Source organism: Callorhinus ursinus, unplaced genomic scaffold (genome assembly GCF_003265705.2).
Source record: "Callorhinus ursinus isolate GAN/ISIS: 27379988/994484 unplaced genomic scaffold, GSC_fseal_2.0 scaffold8, whole genome shotgun sequence".
Taxonomy (NCBI): Eukaryota; Metazoa; Chordata; class Mammalia; order Carnivora; family Otariidae; genus Callorhinus; species Callorhinus ursinus.
In genome coordinates, this window is record NW_027397070.1 from 41,867,139 (window position 1) to 41,881,327 (window position 14,189).

The 14,189-nt window shown below is 44.0% G+C and overlaps 1 protein-coding gene and 1 long non-coding RNA gene across 5 annotated transcripts in view; one reads left to right on the forward strand and one right to left on the reverse strand.

The window, feature by feature from the left end:
* Positions 1–10,027, reverse strand: part of DCAF5 (DDB1 and CUL4 associated factor 5) — a 99,293-nt gene extending 89,266 nt beyond the window's left edge. For 3 of the 4 annotated variants that reach the window (XM_025869808.2, XM_025869810.2, XM_025869807.2), the window contains exon 1: positions 9,500–10,027. In XM_025869808.2, the coding sequence (XP_025725593.1) occupies positions 9,500–9,713 (214 nt within the window). In that variant the 5' untranslated portion in view covers positions 9,714–10,027. The remainder of the gene's footprint in view (positions 1–9,499) is intronic. The other variant, XM_025869809.2, reaches the window with a different exon arrangement.
* On the forward strand, positions 10,027–11,056 carry LOC112822256 (uncharacterized). Its single transcript, XR_003207655.2, has 2 exons — positions 10,027–10,235; positions 10,735–11,056. It is a non-coding gene; the product is annotated as an uncharacterized lncRNA (long non-coding RNA).
* Positions 11,057–14,189: the final 3,133 nt, after the last annotated feature.

Here is a 14,189-nt window from a genome sequence, read left to right on the forward strand (position 1 = left end):
TGTTATAAAGAACCCCAGCCAGCAGCAAGGTAGGCAGGGGACCTACAGAGTGACCTTATCAACCACGTAAGGTAATCTTACCTCGATGTATCAAGGGGTAGGAGCCCAGCAGAGGCAAAACAGAAGATGGGAATCAGTCTTTCCACCAACATCTCTCCTACTAGGATCTGTTATAAACCTATCAATTTCCTCAGATGCCATTTTCTCATCGATTCCTATATCCCCAGCCCTCCAGAGTATAACTTCCATTTTAAAATTGGTCCTAATAAGACAATAATACTCAGAGCACATGGACTTGACCTCCGGTGTATATCAACTCTGCATCCTGAGAGGTACATGATAGAATCTTGGGTATCAACACTGCTAAAGTGCAATGAGTGAGTAAGGTAGCAAGGAAAGTGTGACCCGTCAAGGTATGGGAAGAGCAGATAACAAAAGTGACAAACTGCTGTTGTCAAGTCTTTCCCTGAATTCCTGACTTAGGATAACTGACGTGAAGAGCAAGTGGAATCTAACCCTCCTTGTTAACCTAATCTGTGAATAACCTTGGAAAGGGAATGACTTCTTTTTCACAGAAGCAGAGTGAAGTTGCTGGTGACAGAAGTAAATTTTATTTGCAAGAACACTATAATTCAAGCTCATTAAGGATTAAACAGGCTTATCATCTGGTCTAGGAGTCATACCTGCCTTTATGATATTGTGTCTGTGGCGAAGTACTTCCAAATGACTTATCAGCGCTTTCTGGGCGAATTATCCCGTGTTACATTGTTTAAACCTTCCAAAAAGCACTTTATCATTATTCATCTATGTCCTTATGAGGAGACACCTACTTCTTTTGGCTGAAATCAGGCAAATGTACTCAACCAGCATGCTTTTAGCAGGTATCAAACTCAAATTATAGGCTCAGTAAATAGTACGAATCATGTATGTTGTTTGTACTTTTGGTTGGGCTAATGGAGAAAAGGAACCAAACTGGTAACCAGAATATACCCACTCCTAATTATACCTCACTAAAGCAGGTGAGTTCAACCCAGTGTGAAGTTACACGGTTTATATAAGCAAGTGTGGAACACACAAAGTGTAAGGAAGAAGGAGACTTTAGATGACTCCCAAGACCAACATCCAGGTGATTTCTAGCACCAAGAGAGATCTGCTGGAGGGGTGAGTATGGTAGCTATGACCAGAACTATGCTTATTGGCTCAAAACCCACTGATCCATCCCCACAGCTATACCCCCTCCCTTCATTTACACAAAGCGGGTGGGGGAAGCAGGTAGCAAAGTATCAGAGTGATACCAGCAAGAGAAGAGAATGTAGGGGAAAGTCAGGTCCTACAAAATAGTCTAAAAATTTCAGAGCAGTCAGCAGCATGTCTCAGCTGCTCCAGCAGACCCAGGCTGCAAATCCAGCTCCATCGCAAACTACAGGAGCCTTGGAGGTCATTTAACTTCTCTAAGCCTCAGTTTCTTCATATATAAAATAAGGATAACAGCACTAACCCTACCTTAGGAAAGTTTCTTTTAAGTATTAAAAGTGGTCACATATATAAATGTGCCTGACATATGAAACACCCCCAAATAATATGTGATAAATGAATGACATGCTCAAAAATTAGCTATTTTTATTGTTTAACATTTATCTTTGTGAACAGCAATGTCTCAGTTGAACGTCAGGTGAGGCATTCCTATTTAATTTGGTGGCCCTGGGGAGCACTGTAGATTTTTTGAGGGATCAGCTGCGAATGTGTGATCATGAGAGTTAAGTTTAGGAAACTTATGTTGGCAGTAATGACTAATAAGTATTAAAGCTGAAAAGAACAAAAATCTGGGAAGCAGCTACTGGAACCAAATTTTCTACAACGGCCAAGGTAATAATCTTTTTTCATCCCTAGAATTATATTTCACTTCATCTGAACCAGAAACAGTGAATTCCAACATCTATTCTTCCACCAAAGCCCTACCTGTTCTCTGCGTTTCAGAACCCTCAGCAGTCACTGATCAATGTCCTTTCTTGATTTTTTTAGCACTTAGTTATGACAATTAATACAAAACCTTCAAATGCCTGTGTCTTTCCCAACTATCGGTAACACTGGCTATTTTCCAAGTGGCAAATAAGACATATGTAAAGTGCTTAGCAGAGAGCCTGGCACACATTATAAGCTAAATAAATGATTAAAAAAAATTCTTGCAGTTATTATTAAGATTAAAGAGGCACACATAGTATGTTCCTATTAAATATTTTTAATCAATAAATAAACGTAAGATACTTTTGTGGAACAACTTAACTTTATTTACAGCAAAACACAAATATAATTTATCATCTAAGAGGAGCAACTAGAGTTGCACATGTGCTCAGAAATTGCTAATTTTTCCAGCTTTCAATTTTTAAAAAAAGAGATCCAGGAAAGGTGAATTACCCTATAAGAAAAGGGAAAGAAAAATATAAAAAGGCAACTTAGAAACAGAACATGCCTGGGAGCAATGGGCCCTACTTGGCCTGCTGACTGCCAAAGACTAACAAGGCAGCTCTGGGCAAGTCATCTTTCTACTTTTCCACTCCCTCTTCCATAAAATGAAGATCTTCCCTTCTCTCTGATTCAATGAGGAAGAAAGAAGATACAAAAAAGACTACGTGATGAAGTATTTCCCAAGCTCAGTCAATCTCAATCAACTTTAGATTTCTGCCATATCCATGTAAACACATTTACCATTATTTTTCTTTAAATTGACTTTTAAAAATTTTAACCTCACCTTAAGCAATAAATTCATTAAAAATATTTTATACATGCTAGTTAACTTTTCCATATATAAAAATAAGTGTACTATTAAAATTTAAATATTTATTCAAAAATCACCTAAAATCAGCTTACATATCCACAGGCAAATAGTAACCTCACCCTTATAACTTAAAATCAAAATTTTAAACAGAGAATCAAGTAAAAAAGAAATGTAATTTCACATTCTCACAATAATCTGAGGTTAATCCTTACAGATTACTATTCAGTTCTTTAATTGTAAGAGACAATACTTAAAGTGTGGGGCACCAAAAATTGAAAACAGAATTGAATCTTCTTAACCTACGTCATCTTCATTTGAATTAGGATTTTAGTTCCTTTAATTTTAAAAGGCTTTAATTCTACCCTTGAGTATCTAAATTCAGACTAAAACAGTAATAAAAACAATTACTTCTTTCTAGAACCCATAAAAAAAAATTAAAATTAGGGCGCCTGGGTGGCTCAGATGGTTAAGCGTCTGCCTTCGGCTCAGGTCATGATCCCAGGGTCCTGGGATCGAGTCCCGCATCGGGCTCCCTGCTCCTTGGGAGCCTGCTTCTCCCTCTGCTTCTCTCTCTCTCTCTCTCCCTCTCTCTCTCCCTCTGTCTCTCATGAATAAATAAATAAAAATCTTAAAAATATATATATAAATAAATAAATAAAATCTTTAAAAAAATTAAGTGCTGTTTATTAACAAATGGAAGTGCTCTTCACCTGGCTCAATGCATAAGATAAACTCATCTACTTCTTCTATTAAGTTACTTCCTAACTCACAATTCAGAAGACAGCATCCATCTGTGTTTCAAGTTTTACTGGTCAATAAAGTTTCACTGATCTAAATGATTCCAACTGCACTTTACAACCAAATCTAACAATCATCAGTGAAAAAGCACACACTTTTGGTCACCAGGATCCATAACTGAGGGCCACTGCTTCTCTTAGGAACTCTTAGTAATGAAAAACACACTGGCATAAGTCAGTGATGATCCTTTGAACAATACGGACAACTTTTTGCTGTGCTAATAATGTCTAATAAGACTGGCGGTCATCAGTTCTACCTCACTAGCTTATTCTAAAGTAGAAGTGACAAACCTGGGCATAATTCTAAATTTGCCAATCTTTGATAGGTATCAATTAGCTGACTGAAGAACAAGTGGGAAAAATAATGTGCATCTATAAATATCCATGTTACCTTATCCTTATGACACGATCTCTATAATTTATCATAGCAATGTCCTCCAAGGCCATCTCTATGAGCCTTCTTTCTTTCCCACTAAAACTCGTAAGCAAGAGGATTATTTGCTATAATAAGTACTGCAAACCCGAGAAAAATCAGGTATCTATTAAAGTATCATAAAGCAGAGGGGAAACATTTTTTAAAGGGCCATATGCACTATTACAGACTAAGTAAATGTTCCTAAAATGCAAGCTTGGGGGTGTGGTTTATACCTGATATATCATTTCTGTTCTTCTAATTGCCTCTGCTTTATAAACTATGCACTCAAAAACTATTTGTTGAACTAATTAACAGACCAAAGGATAAAATTTAACACCTTCACAGCAATGGATTATCAGTAAATAGAAAGGCCCAGAAGAAAAATCCAATAACTGATTCCCTAATCACCTTACTGAAATGTATGTACTATGAAAGCTTTTTCAAGTCACAAAACTGCCCTACCACTAGCCATATTTTTCCTGATAAACTAACCACTGGACCAACAAATTCATTCCAATTAAACACCTGAGAAGTGCTAATGAGTTTAAGACTTTATTCCACTGGCTAAAGCCAAACACTTTACCTGTAGATAACATGCTCTTAGATGAATTTATTTACAAAAAAACTGATTCCATAAAATTGATAGAACTAATGACTGGGAAACAGGAAATGATCATTATTAATAGGTTCAAGTTGAGAATATGGTTATTATCACAGCTATTATCTGATGCTTAAAAATACATCTTGATGACAATACTGGGGTTAAGCTTATTTACAAAGCATTTTTAACAGTTCATCTAATTGAGAGCTTTCTCAATTTTTCACATTGTACTGTGCTATGTGCAAATAAATGTTAGATATTGAAAGTGTCAATCTCCTAAAAGCTTTTGGTGAGGTTCAACCTAAATAACAATACAAAGAGTTGCAGCAGTGGCAACCAGAGCAAAAGCAGGGGATAGGCCCTGGTGCTAAGAACTTGACAAGTGTTATTTCATGCAGTCCTCACCACAACCCTATGGGGTATTACTGCTTTTATTACATAGCTGAGGAAGTGGAGAGTGAGTGACTTAACAAAGGTAACCCAGTTATCAAGTAGTTGATATTCACCCCCAGGCAGCCTGACTCCAGAATTCATGCTATTAATCTCTACCTAACTTATGATAATCAATAAAGTCAAAGACTCACATGAAATAGAAATAGAACTAAACAGCTATCTCACTTATAAATATTATGACCAAGTAAATATAGTTAAATGCTTCTCCCCATTCACAACTCCTATTAACTAACACTTTGAAACAGTACAGTTACCGACACTATTTGAAAAGCTTTTGGGGGCGCCTGGGTGGCTCAGTCGATAAGCGTCTGCCTTCGGCTCAGGTCATGTTCCCAGGGTCCTGGGATGGAGCCCCCTGCATTGAGCCCCCACATCTGGCTTCCTGCTCAGCGGGAAGCCTGCTTCTCCCTCTCCCACTCCCCCTGCTTGTGTTCCCTCTCTCACTGTGTCTCTCTCTGTCAAATAAATAAAGTCTTAAAAAAAAAAACCTTAAAAAAAAAAGCTTCTGAAGGTGCTTTTCCTACATTTAGTCATAAGCATCAAGAAAGAGATCATAATCTCTCAGTGAAACTCAAAACTTCGTACTAATGGGCTATTAATCTGCTAGCTCTACAGGTTCTAATATCAATTAGTCTTAAATATCAATTCAGGGAAAATATTATTAGATGCAACCAAAGACTTAAAGGGTAAACCCAGGATATACCCCAATATGTGTTCTAGCATACGTTCCTTGATGTTGGTAGAGCTCTTATGAGCAGTACTTCAACACACATTGTGCCTTCTCATTCCACATCAAAAAGTCACAAAACTATCCTGGCTGCCCCATTTGCACAGGTCTGTTACCAATACTGTAAGAACAAGTGTTGGCTAATAATATCACAAGTTATAAGTACCAAAGGGAAGGAAAACAAGCTCAGCTTTTCTCTGAGACCTGGCATTCTGTTCAGCACACAATCTAAACTTTACCTAATGTAGTTCTTTAAAAAAAAAAAAAAAAAAAAGATTTTATTTATTTGTCAGAGAAAGAGAGCGCACACGCGAGAGGGAACACAAGCAGGGGGAGTGGCAGGCAGAGGGAGAAGCAGGCTCCCGACTTAGCAAGGAGCCTGATGTGGGACCCGATCCCAGGACCCTGGGATCATGACCTGAGCCGGGGGTAGACGCTTAACTTACTGAGCCACCCAGGCGCCCCCTTAATTTAGTTCTCACAAGAGCCCTTCAGGTAAGTCCTGGTACATCAGGAAACAGACCCAGAGAGTAACCTGACTACAAGGTCACACATTAAATGACACAGCAGTGACCATGTGTGTATGCTGTACCACATTGCCTTACAGAATAGCACAGTAATGCCCTTTTCCGATCAACAATAAAGAAAAATACTTTTTAAGTTAAAAGTATTTTAATGTTTTAAAAAAAAAATCCTCCCACTTGTTACTGTCACAGTCTCACTGCCCAGCAGAACACCTTTCTCCTTCCTATTTTCTCTGGCTTACTCTTAATATCTGCTGGCCTCATTGTGCCCTGGAAAAGGGGCCAGCTGTTAGAATGAAACAGCAATGATGTATTCTTAACAAATCCCATTTTATAAGGCCACAGGAATCATGCAAATATTTTTGCCCTAGGTATAAGGTAATTCTACCAAACAGCTTTGTGTCCGTTACAAGAAATGTGAGCCTGCCCAAACATTTAGGAAATGAAAACAGTGAACAAACTATGAATACACTATCATTTTAATCACCACTTTCTAAAGTCTTTAACCAACCCAGACAAGATACAAGAACAACAGCAAAATGCATAAAGGTAATCTCAGTACCATCCCAGAATCTGGCCTCCCACCACATTTTTGTGAAACATTAGGGAGGGACAGCATTAGCCTCAAAACCCTAAGAGCCTCTCCCCTCAGGTGTTAACTGCTAAAGAAGGACAATGATAGATAAGATGTAAACCTGACATTTTAAATAGTTTTAAATTGGGGAAGATTATTGAAGGACTTCCCAGAACAGTATTTAATCAGCTTTAACAAGTTAAGGTGTATTTATGACTCCCAGAGGGGGCTTTCCTTATCTGAAGCAAACAGGAGGAACTTTCTGTTAGCATAAGTTGTACTGATAATGGAAGGTGAATAGCTAGAAAAGCTTTTAACCAAAAGTCTATGTTCAGGAAATAAGTAAGAAAAGCTAAGTATATCTGAGCTAAACTGGGGGTGGGGGGGTAGGGTCCTGCTGCATGGACTAGGAACAAGGACAGGAGTAGATAAAAAGGAAACAGGAAGGACTGAACTAGAGGAAGTGTGAGGGGAGGAAGGAGGAGGAAGGAGCAAAGAAGACTGAAACCCAGAAAGTAATGATGGAGATGGGCAACTCAGGCCTAGAAAAATAAGGAAATAAATGCCTAAAACCAGGAGGTTTGCTAGAGCCTGCCCTGTGGAAAGGACTCTCCTCTTCTACAGACTACAATTAAGTAAATTAACTGGCCAAGACTAGAGAAAATGGGGTTCATCTGAGACACAGGGGAAGGTCCTGCACAAGGATACCTTATTGAGTATGGAGGCAACATTTTAGTGTTTTTTTTTTAAGTGTTAACTTAAAATGGGTGAATTGTATGGCATGTGAATTATATATTAATAAATCTGGTATTTTTAAAAAGCGTTAAGCTGGGCAATGTATGACTGTACTCATGATTTAATTACCATGATTAGTTCAGGAATACCCCCCAAATTCCTTCACCCAGTAGGGAGAATTTCCTTGTGCCTGGGGACATCTCTGTTGGAAAACATCAGTCTGGAAAGGAGACTAGGGTATAATGAATACAGAAGAAAAAAAACGGTGAGCTCTTTAAAGAGATCTTCCCCATTTTTGCCCTTGGAATTTTTGGCAGTGTTGGGGAAGGAAGCTTTTGTTTGGGGTATGCCTTGAAGTAGAATATCAGGTTTCTTCAGGGGATGATCTAGGGCCAAAATCTACCTAGTCAAAGAGAAAACGATCTAGGGTGGAAAAGTCAAGTCAGTTCTGGAGAAACCCCAGAAGGTTTATCGTGAAATGATCACACAAGTCTTATCTCTGCTACCGCTAAATTGGACTGTACGCCCGTGCCACTTCCGACTGTTACTCGCCAAGAAGAGGGATGCTTTGCCATGATCCCAGAAGTTTCTGGCCAGCTGCCCACTGACGTAAATTAGAAAACCATTCGGGGACCGGCCTGGGTGAAGCGAAGCGCCACGTCCAGCGCTGGGCTCCCGCTTCCTCCCTCTCGATGCAGGAAAAGGGACGGAGCGGGGTAGAAGGCGAGCGGTAACGCCAGATCAGCCGTCTTCGCCCTCCTCCCCTTAGCTCGCTTCCGGGGAGGCGCCCCCAGCGGACCCCATCCCCACTCGCCCGCCTGGGGCCCGAGACCCCCGGGAGAAGGGCGGCGGCGGCGAGCACCCCCACGGGCAGCAGGCGCACCTCCCCCGGGGCAGCTGTCGCCGCGGCCCGCCCGGCCCGGGCCTCCCCGGGAGCAATAGGCTATCGATTCAGCTGCCTGTCGCTAGGAGCCCCGGGAGAGCGAGGCCTACACCGCCCGGCCGGAGCCCCGGCCTCGATTTCGCCACTTTCCCCACACCAGAGGGGGAGCCCGGGGGCAGTCGAGCCCAGCTGGGCGGGAGGGAGGAGGAGGGGAGACCACCTGCAACGGCAGCGGCCGGCAAAGGGGGTAAGGCCGCGGGGCTGCAACCGACAAGTCTCCGGGGGTCGCCCACCCACCACCCCCCGCCTCACAAGTTACGCATTCAAGTTCAGGCCGGTGCCCCTTAGCCTCCAGAGTCCCCGGCACTGCCCACACCGTAAGAAAAACACGACGCGGAAGAGGCCACTACAGAGAAGGGAGATGGAGCTGGGCCCCTCAGGGCGCCGACGGGGGCGGCCAACAGCCACCCGCCCGGCTCCTCTCCTCGCTCACCCAGCCAGCCCCCCGAGTCGCGGGCCCCGACCCCTCGGCGGCCCGCCCTGTCACCGCCCGGCCCCCAGCCCCAAGGCCCCTTCTCCCGGACGCCGGCGCCAGGGACTCGAGCTCCCCCTGGCCTCCGGCGCGCCTCGGCCTCCTCCCCCTCCGAATCCCCAAAATGCCCTCCGCACCTTTTTAAAGTACATGGAGGAAGAGTTTCCCATCAAACTTTGTCAGGCGGTAATCTCGCCCCCCCCCCCGACCCACACTTCCAGGGCAGTCATCAGGAGAGATCACTTTGTACTTGGGATAAAGCGAATTAAGGACCTGTCAACCATTTTAGGTCTTTTTTTACAGAAGACATCCTCTCCTTCCCCTCCCTCCCCCTGCAAGGGTTTGAATTTGACACCAAACCTTCCCACCGCAGAAGGGGGGTTGGGGGGGGGCGGAGGGCAGAAGGAGGGTGGCGAGGGAGAGCGAAGGGGGAGGTTGGAAGGGGGCCGGGAGGCGCGGGGCGGGGAAGGGGGTTGATTTACCTGAGACCAGCCACTGGCCTCCATTGTTGGAGAATTCAATGGCATTGACACAGCCGAAGTGGCCGAGGAGGTCCTTCTTGTAGAGGTTTCTGCAGCCCCGCAGGCGTCTCCTCTGAAAGTCCTGAGTGAGCAGGGGGTCCCCATGCAAGCCCCGCTGGGACAAGAAGCCCACCACTGACCTCATGCTGCCCCCCAGGCCAGCTCTCCTCTTCATGCTGGAACCGCCGCCGCCGCCGTTCGCGCCGCCGCCCCTCCCTCGGCCTCACGCGCGGCCGCCGCTCTCCCCCCACCCAGCCCTCCCCCCGCGCTGCGATCCGGATGGTTCTTTAACCAGCCATGGCAGACGGAGCGAGGTGTGCAGACACTCGGTGGCGTTCGCGGCTTCCTGAGGGTCCGCTCCCTCCCTTTCCCCCCTAGGCTCCTCCCTCTCCTTCTCCGCCTCCTCCAGCAGCTGATTCTCAGCTGCGGCCGCGCTTCCGCGACGCGCGGCCCTTCCGCCGGCCGCCGGTGCCGGGAGAACGCGGGCGGCGGCTGCCCCTCCCCCGCCGCGGGCTGCTGGCCGGAAGAACGCGGGCGGCTGGCCTGGAGACCACGGGCGGCGGCGCGCCTTTCCCGCCGCAGCTCCTCCCGGCGGTGCGCCCCTTGAGCACCGCACTCTGTGAAGTTGAGGGCTCGTAACAATCGGAGCGGTAGCGGGGCTGCGGTCTCGCCTTCCTCCCCCGGCGGCCGGCTCTAGGTCGACTACCCGCTCTTTTTTTTTTTTTTTTTTTCCGGTGGGGAAAATGCAACCCCGGGGTGGCAGAGGGGTGGAGGACACGCTGTGGTCGCCCTCCCTCATCCCGGTTCGTCTCATCCTGGGGCCGCCCGAGCCCTGTCCAAGGGAAGGGAACCAGCAGTTAGGGCTGGACATAGGGCAAGGCCGCTTGGGGGTTTTATGAGTGCACCCGTCCCTACCCCCGCTAAGTAAATTTTTAATACTACTTCCTACACACACACATACACACCCCAGTTCAGTTCTCTCTCTCTCTCTCTCTCTCACACACACACACACACACACACCCCAGTTCAGTTCTCCCTTCCTACAGCCATTCAGTAAAAAGGCTAAACTGTTCCGTCTGGTAGATAGTAAGAGTGGTATATGGGAAGGGGGGGGTCTTCATAAGTAGTACGAAAATGACCCAAACTGAGTTGAGAAAGCTCTGAGAAAACAAAGTACTTCTGTCCATTATTTCCAGGTACATGCGCAAGATGCAAGAAGCTTTATCCGAAAATAGCAATATACGTTATTTAATTGGGTGCAGTGAGCTCCTCTTCAAGGTCTTGAGTGTGGAGCTCTGAGGCTGTACAGCTGTTAACCAGCAGCTGCGTTCCAGGCCAGAAGTATCTGCACTTCAGCAGGCGGGGAGCCTCCGTGTTGTCGACCCCAGCGAGGAGACTGGGTGTTAAGTGCTTTGGAATTCTACCAGATACAGTAAAAGTCCCCCTGTCAGTGTGTTGCATTTTTCCTGGAAGCTATGCTCTGTCGTTGAAATAAACCATGGTCAGCTACTAAAATAAGCAGGTGTCAGTTTCACCTTTTCAATTTAGCAGGAATTCCATCCTCTGTATCAGAGATAGCACATGGGCAGTTGAGTATACACCCGTGAAAGGTGGGCTGAACATGGAAGAGGACACCCATCAGACAAAATCACCTACTTCTACTTTTTGCAATAAGGTTAATTATACCAATAACATATGCAAGTAAGTGTTTAAAAGTCAACATTATAACAAATGTTGCTGAACTTATTCACCAAATTTCAGAAATTATGGTTTTAATGGAATATTGTTTTCCTAAACAGGAAAATGTGTAGTGCCGTCTTTTTAAAAACTTATGTTCTCAGGATGCTTCATGGTGTTTATTCATTATAATAGCCCCATAGGGCACCTGGGTGGCTCGGTCGTTAAGTGTCTGCCTTTGGCTCAGGTCATGATCCCGCGGTCCTGGGATCGAGTCCCGCATCGGGCTCCCTGCTCAGTGGGAAGCCTGCTTCTCCTTCTCCCACTCCTCCTGCTTGTGTTCCCTCTCTCACTGTCTCTCTCTCTGTCAAATAAATAAATAAAGTCTTTAAAAATATATATATATAATAGCCCCATAAAGGGCACCTGGGTGGCTCAGTTGGTTAAGCAACTGCTTTCGGCTCAGGTCATGATCCTGGAGTCCCAGAATCGAGTCCCGCATCGGGCTCCCTGCTCAGCAGGGAGCCTGCTTCTCCCTCTGACCCTCCCCCTCTCCTGTGCTCTCTCTCTCTCTCACTCTCTCTCAAATAAATAAATAAAATCTTTTTAAAAAAAGTTTTAAAAAAATAGCCCCATAAAGATCAGTAGTAGTATACCAGATTGTTAAGTGATTTTTTAACACCCAACATCTTTTTTTTTTAAGATTTTATTTATTTATTTTAGAGAGAGCACGAGCTGGAGTGGCAGAGGGAGAGGGAGAGAGAGAATCTCAAGCAGGCTCCACACTGAACTTAGAGCCCAAGGCAGGGCTAGATCCCAGGACCCTGAGATCATGACCTGAGCTGAAGCCAAGCATCCCTCACTTAACCAACTGCACCACCCAACATCTTTTCTTCATAGCAATACCATATTGTGTAATTAACATGTATTTTTGTGATTTTATTGGAGTGTCCCCAACTCTATTGTACACTCTCTGAGTGTACACTCACTGCTACGGGTGTATGTCCAGAGCCAGTACATCCTGGCACTCAGTGGCCGCTTGAATATTTGTTGAATATTTGAATGAACTTAGGGAGTAGGGGAGAATTTGGAAGGGAAGGTAATGACTTCCGTTATGGAAGGATTCAGTTTGAGATATCTGTGCTTCATTCCAGTGGAGATGATTTCAAGGCCAGTTTCCCATCTCACTGTTCCTTTGCTTGACATACTCAATCCACATATTCAAAAACAGGAGTCATTTGGCATCTTCTAGATTAATGAGACATCATTTATACCTACCTTATTTGTTTGGGTTGGGAGAGATGGACACAGTAATGATGTAGTTGAAGTGGCCTTTACTGTGGCAATATATGATGACACACTCTTGAGCTCTCCCCTCTTTAAACATATACCTCTTCTCCACAACTTTAAATGTGACTTGCTTTTCCCCAATCCCTGGAATAACTGTCCCATTTACCGCAGCCTAAAAATAGACCAGGATCTGATCACAAGCCAGCCCAGTTCTAGGACTTTGCTAGAAACTTCCTTAACTGTTCAGTGACCAACCAGAACAGAAATGTAGGACCACTCAGTCTGTTTATCTCCTACTGCTAGTCTGGGCAGCTTTTTGTAAGGAGAATGAATAAAATCTCTCTCTCCCTTGTCCCATAATTGGGGACGCCAGATAAAATGCAGGATGCCCACTTCAATATGAATTCCAGATAAGCAGTAATTTTTTAGCATATGTATTTTCTGCACAATATCCAGAATATACTTATATTAATGTAATTACTCATTGTTTATCCAAAATTCAAATCGAATTGGGAGCATCCTATCTTTTGCTAAATCTGGCGACCCTACCTATAATGTAATCCAGCTTCAAAAGATTAAGCCCCATTATATCTATTTGCTTTTGTTACAAATTTAACATAGTCTCTTGTGTCATTTATTGCAAACTAAAAATATCATACATAACTATATCAACTTCAGTGATCATATGAGCTTGGCCTTTCTGATATAGGCATTTATAGTGAAAAGTCCAGTGTACTTAGCTTAAAAATAGCAAATGAAACTGGACTCTTGAATAATCTATCCACTGCATAGAATGTACAGGGGAAAAGGAAAAAGAGTGAAAAATTCATGTTTTTCTTACCTAGGCCCAGAAACTCCTACATAATGACACCGTTTGAATTTCATTCTGGAAAAACACTATTTTGAAAACTCATTCTGGAGAAAACAAGATATGGAAATTACTTAACATGGGAACCCTTCCTCACTCCTTGCTTCACCATGGATTGAATACTGATCAAGCATAGAGTCCCCAGAAATTCATTTGTTCTTTGGCTTCTATTTTGTTTGACCCCAATATCACTGAAGGAAGAGTAAAAAATCTTTAAAAACTTACTAGATGCTAAGGAAGGAAATGCTCAAACATTAGAAATTATTTGTCTAAAGAAAACCTAAGAGGGGCACCTGGGTGGCTCAGTCATTAAGCGTCTGCCTTCGGCTCAGGTCACTATCCCAGGATCTTTTTTTTTTTTTTTAAAGATTTTATTTATTTATTTATTTGAGAGAGAGAGAATGAGAGAGATAGAGAGCATGAGAGGGAAGAGGGTCAGAGGGAGAGGCAGACTCCCCGCCGAGCAGGGAGCCCGACGCGGGACTTGATCCCGGGACTCCAGGATCATGACCTGAGCCGAAGGCAGTCGCCCAACCAACTGAGCCACCCAGGTGCCCCTCTATCCCAGGATCTTGGGATCAAGCCCCACGTCGGGCTCCCTGCTCCCCGGGAAGCCTGCTTCTCCCTCTCCCACTCCCCCTGCTTGTGTTCCCTCTCTCGCTGTCTCTCTCTCTGTCAAATAAATAAATAAAATCTTTAAAAAAAAATACTAAGCCCCTTCTCACATATTTACTAAATTTTAGCTTATTAAGAGCTACATATGGACACTAACATCCTTAGAAAAGTTTTACTTAAAAACATTTTCAACTCTAAAAT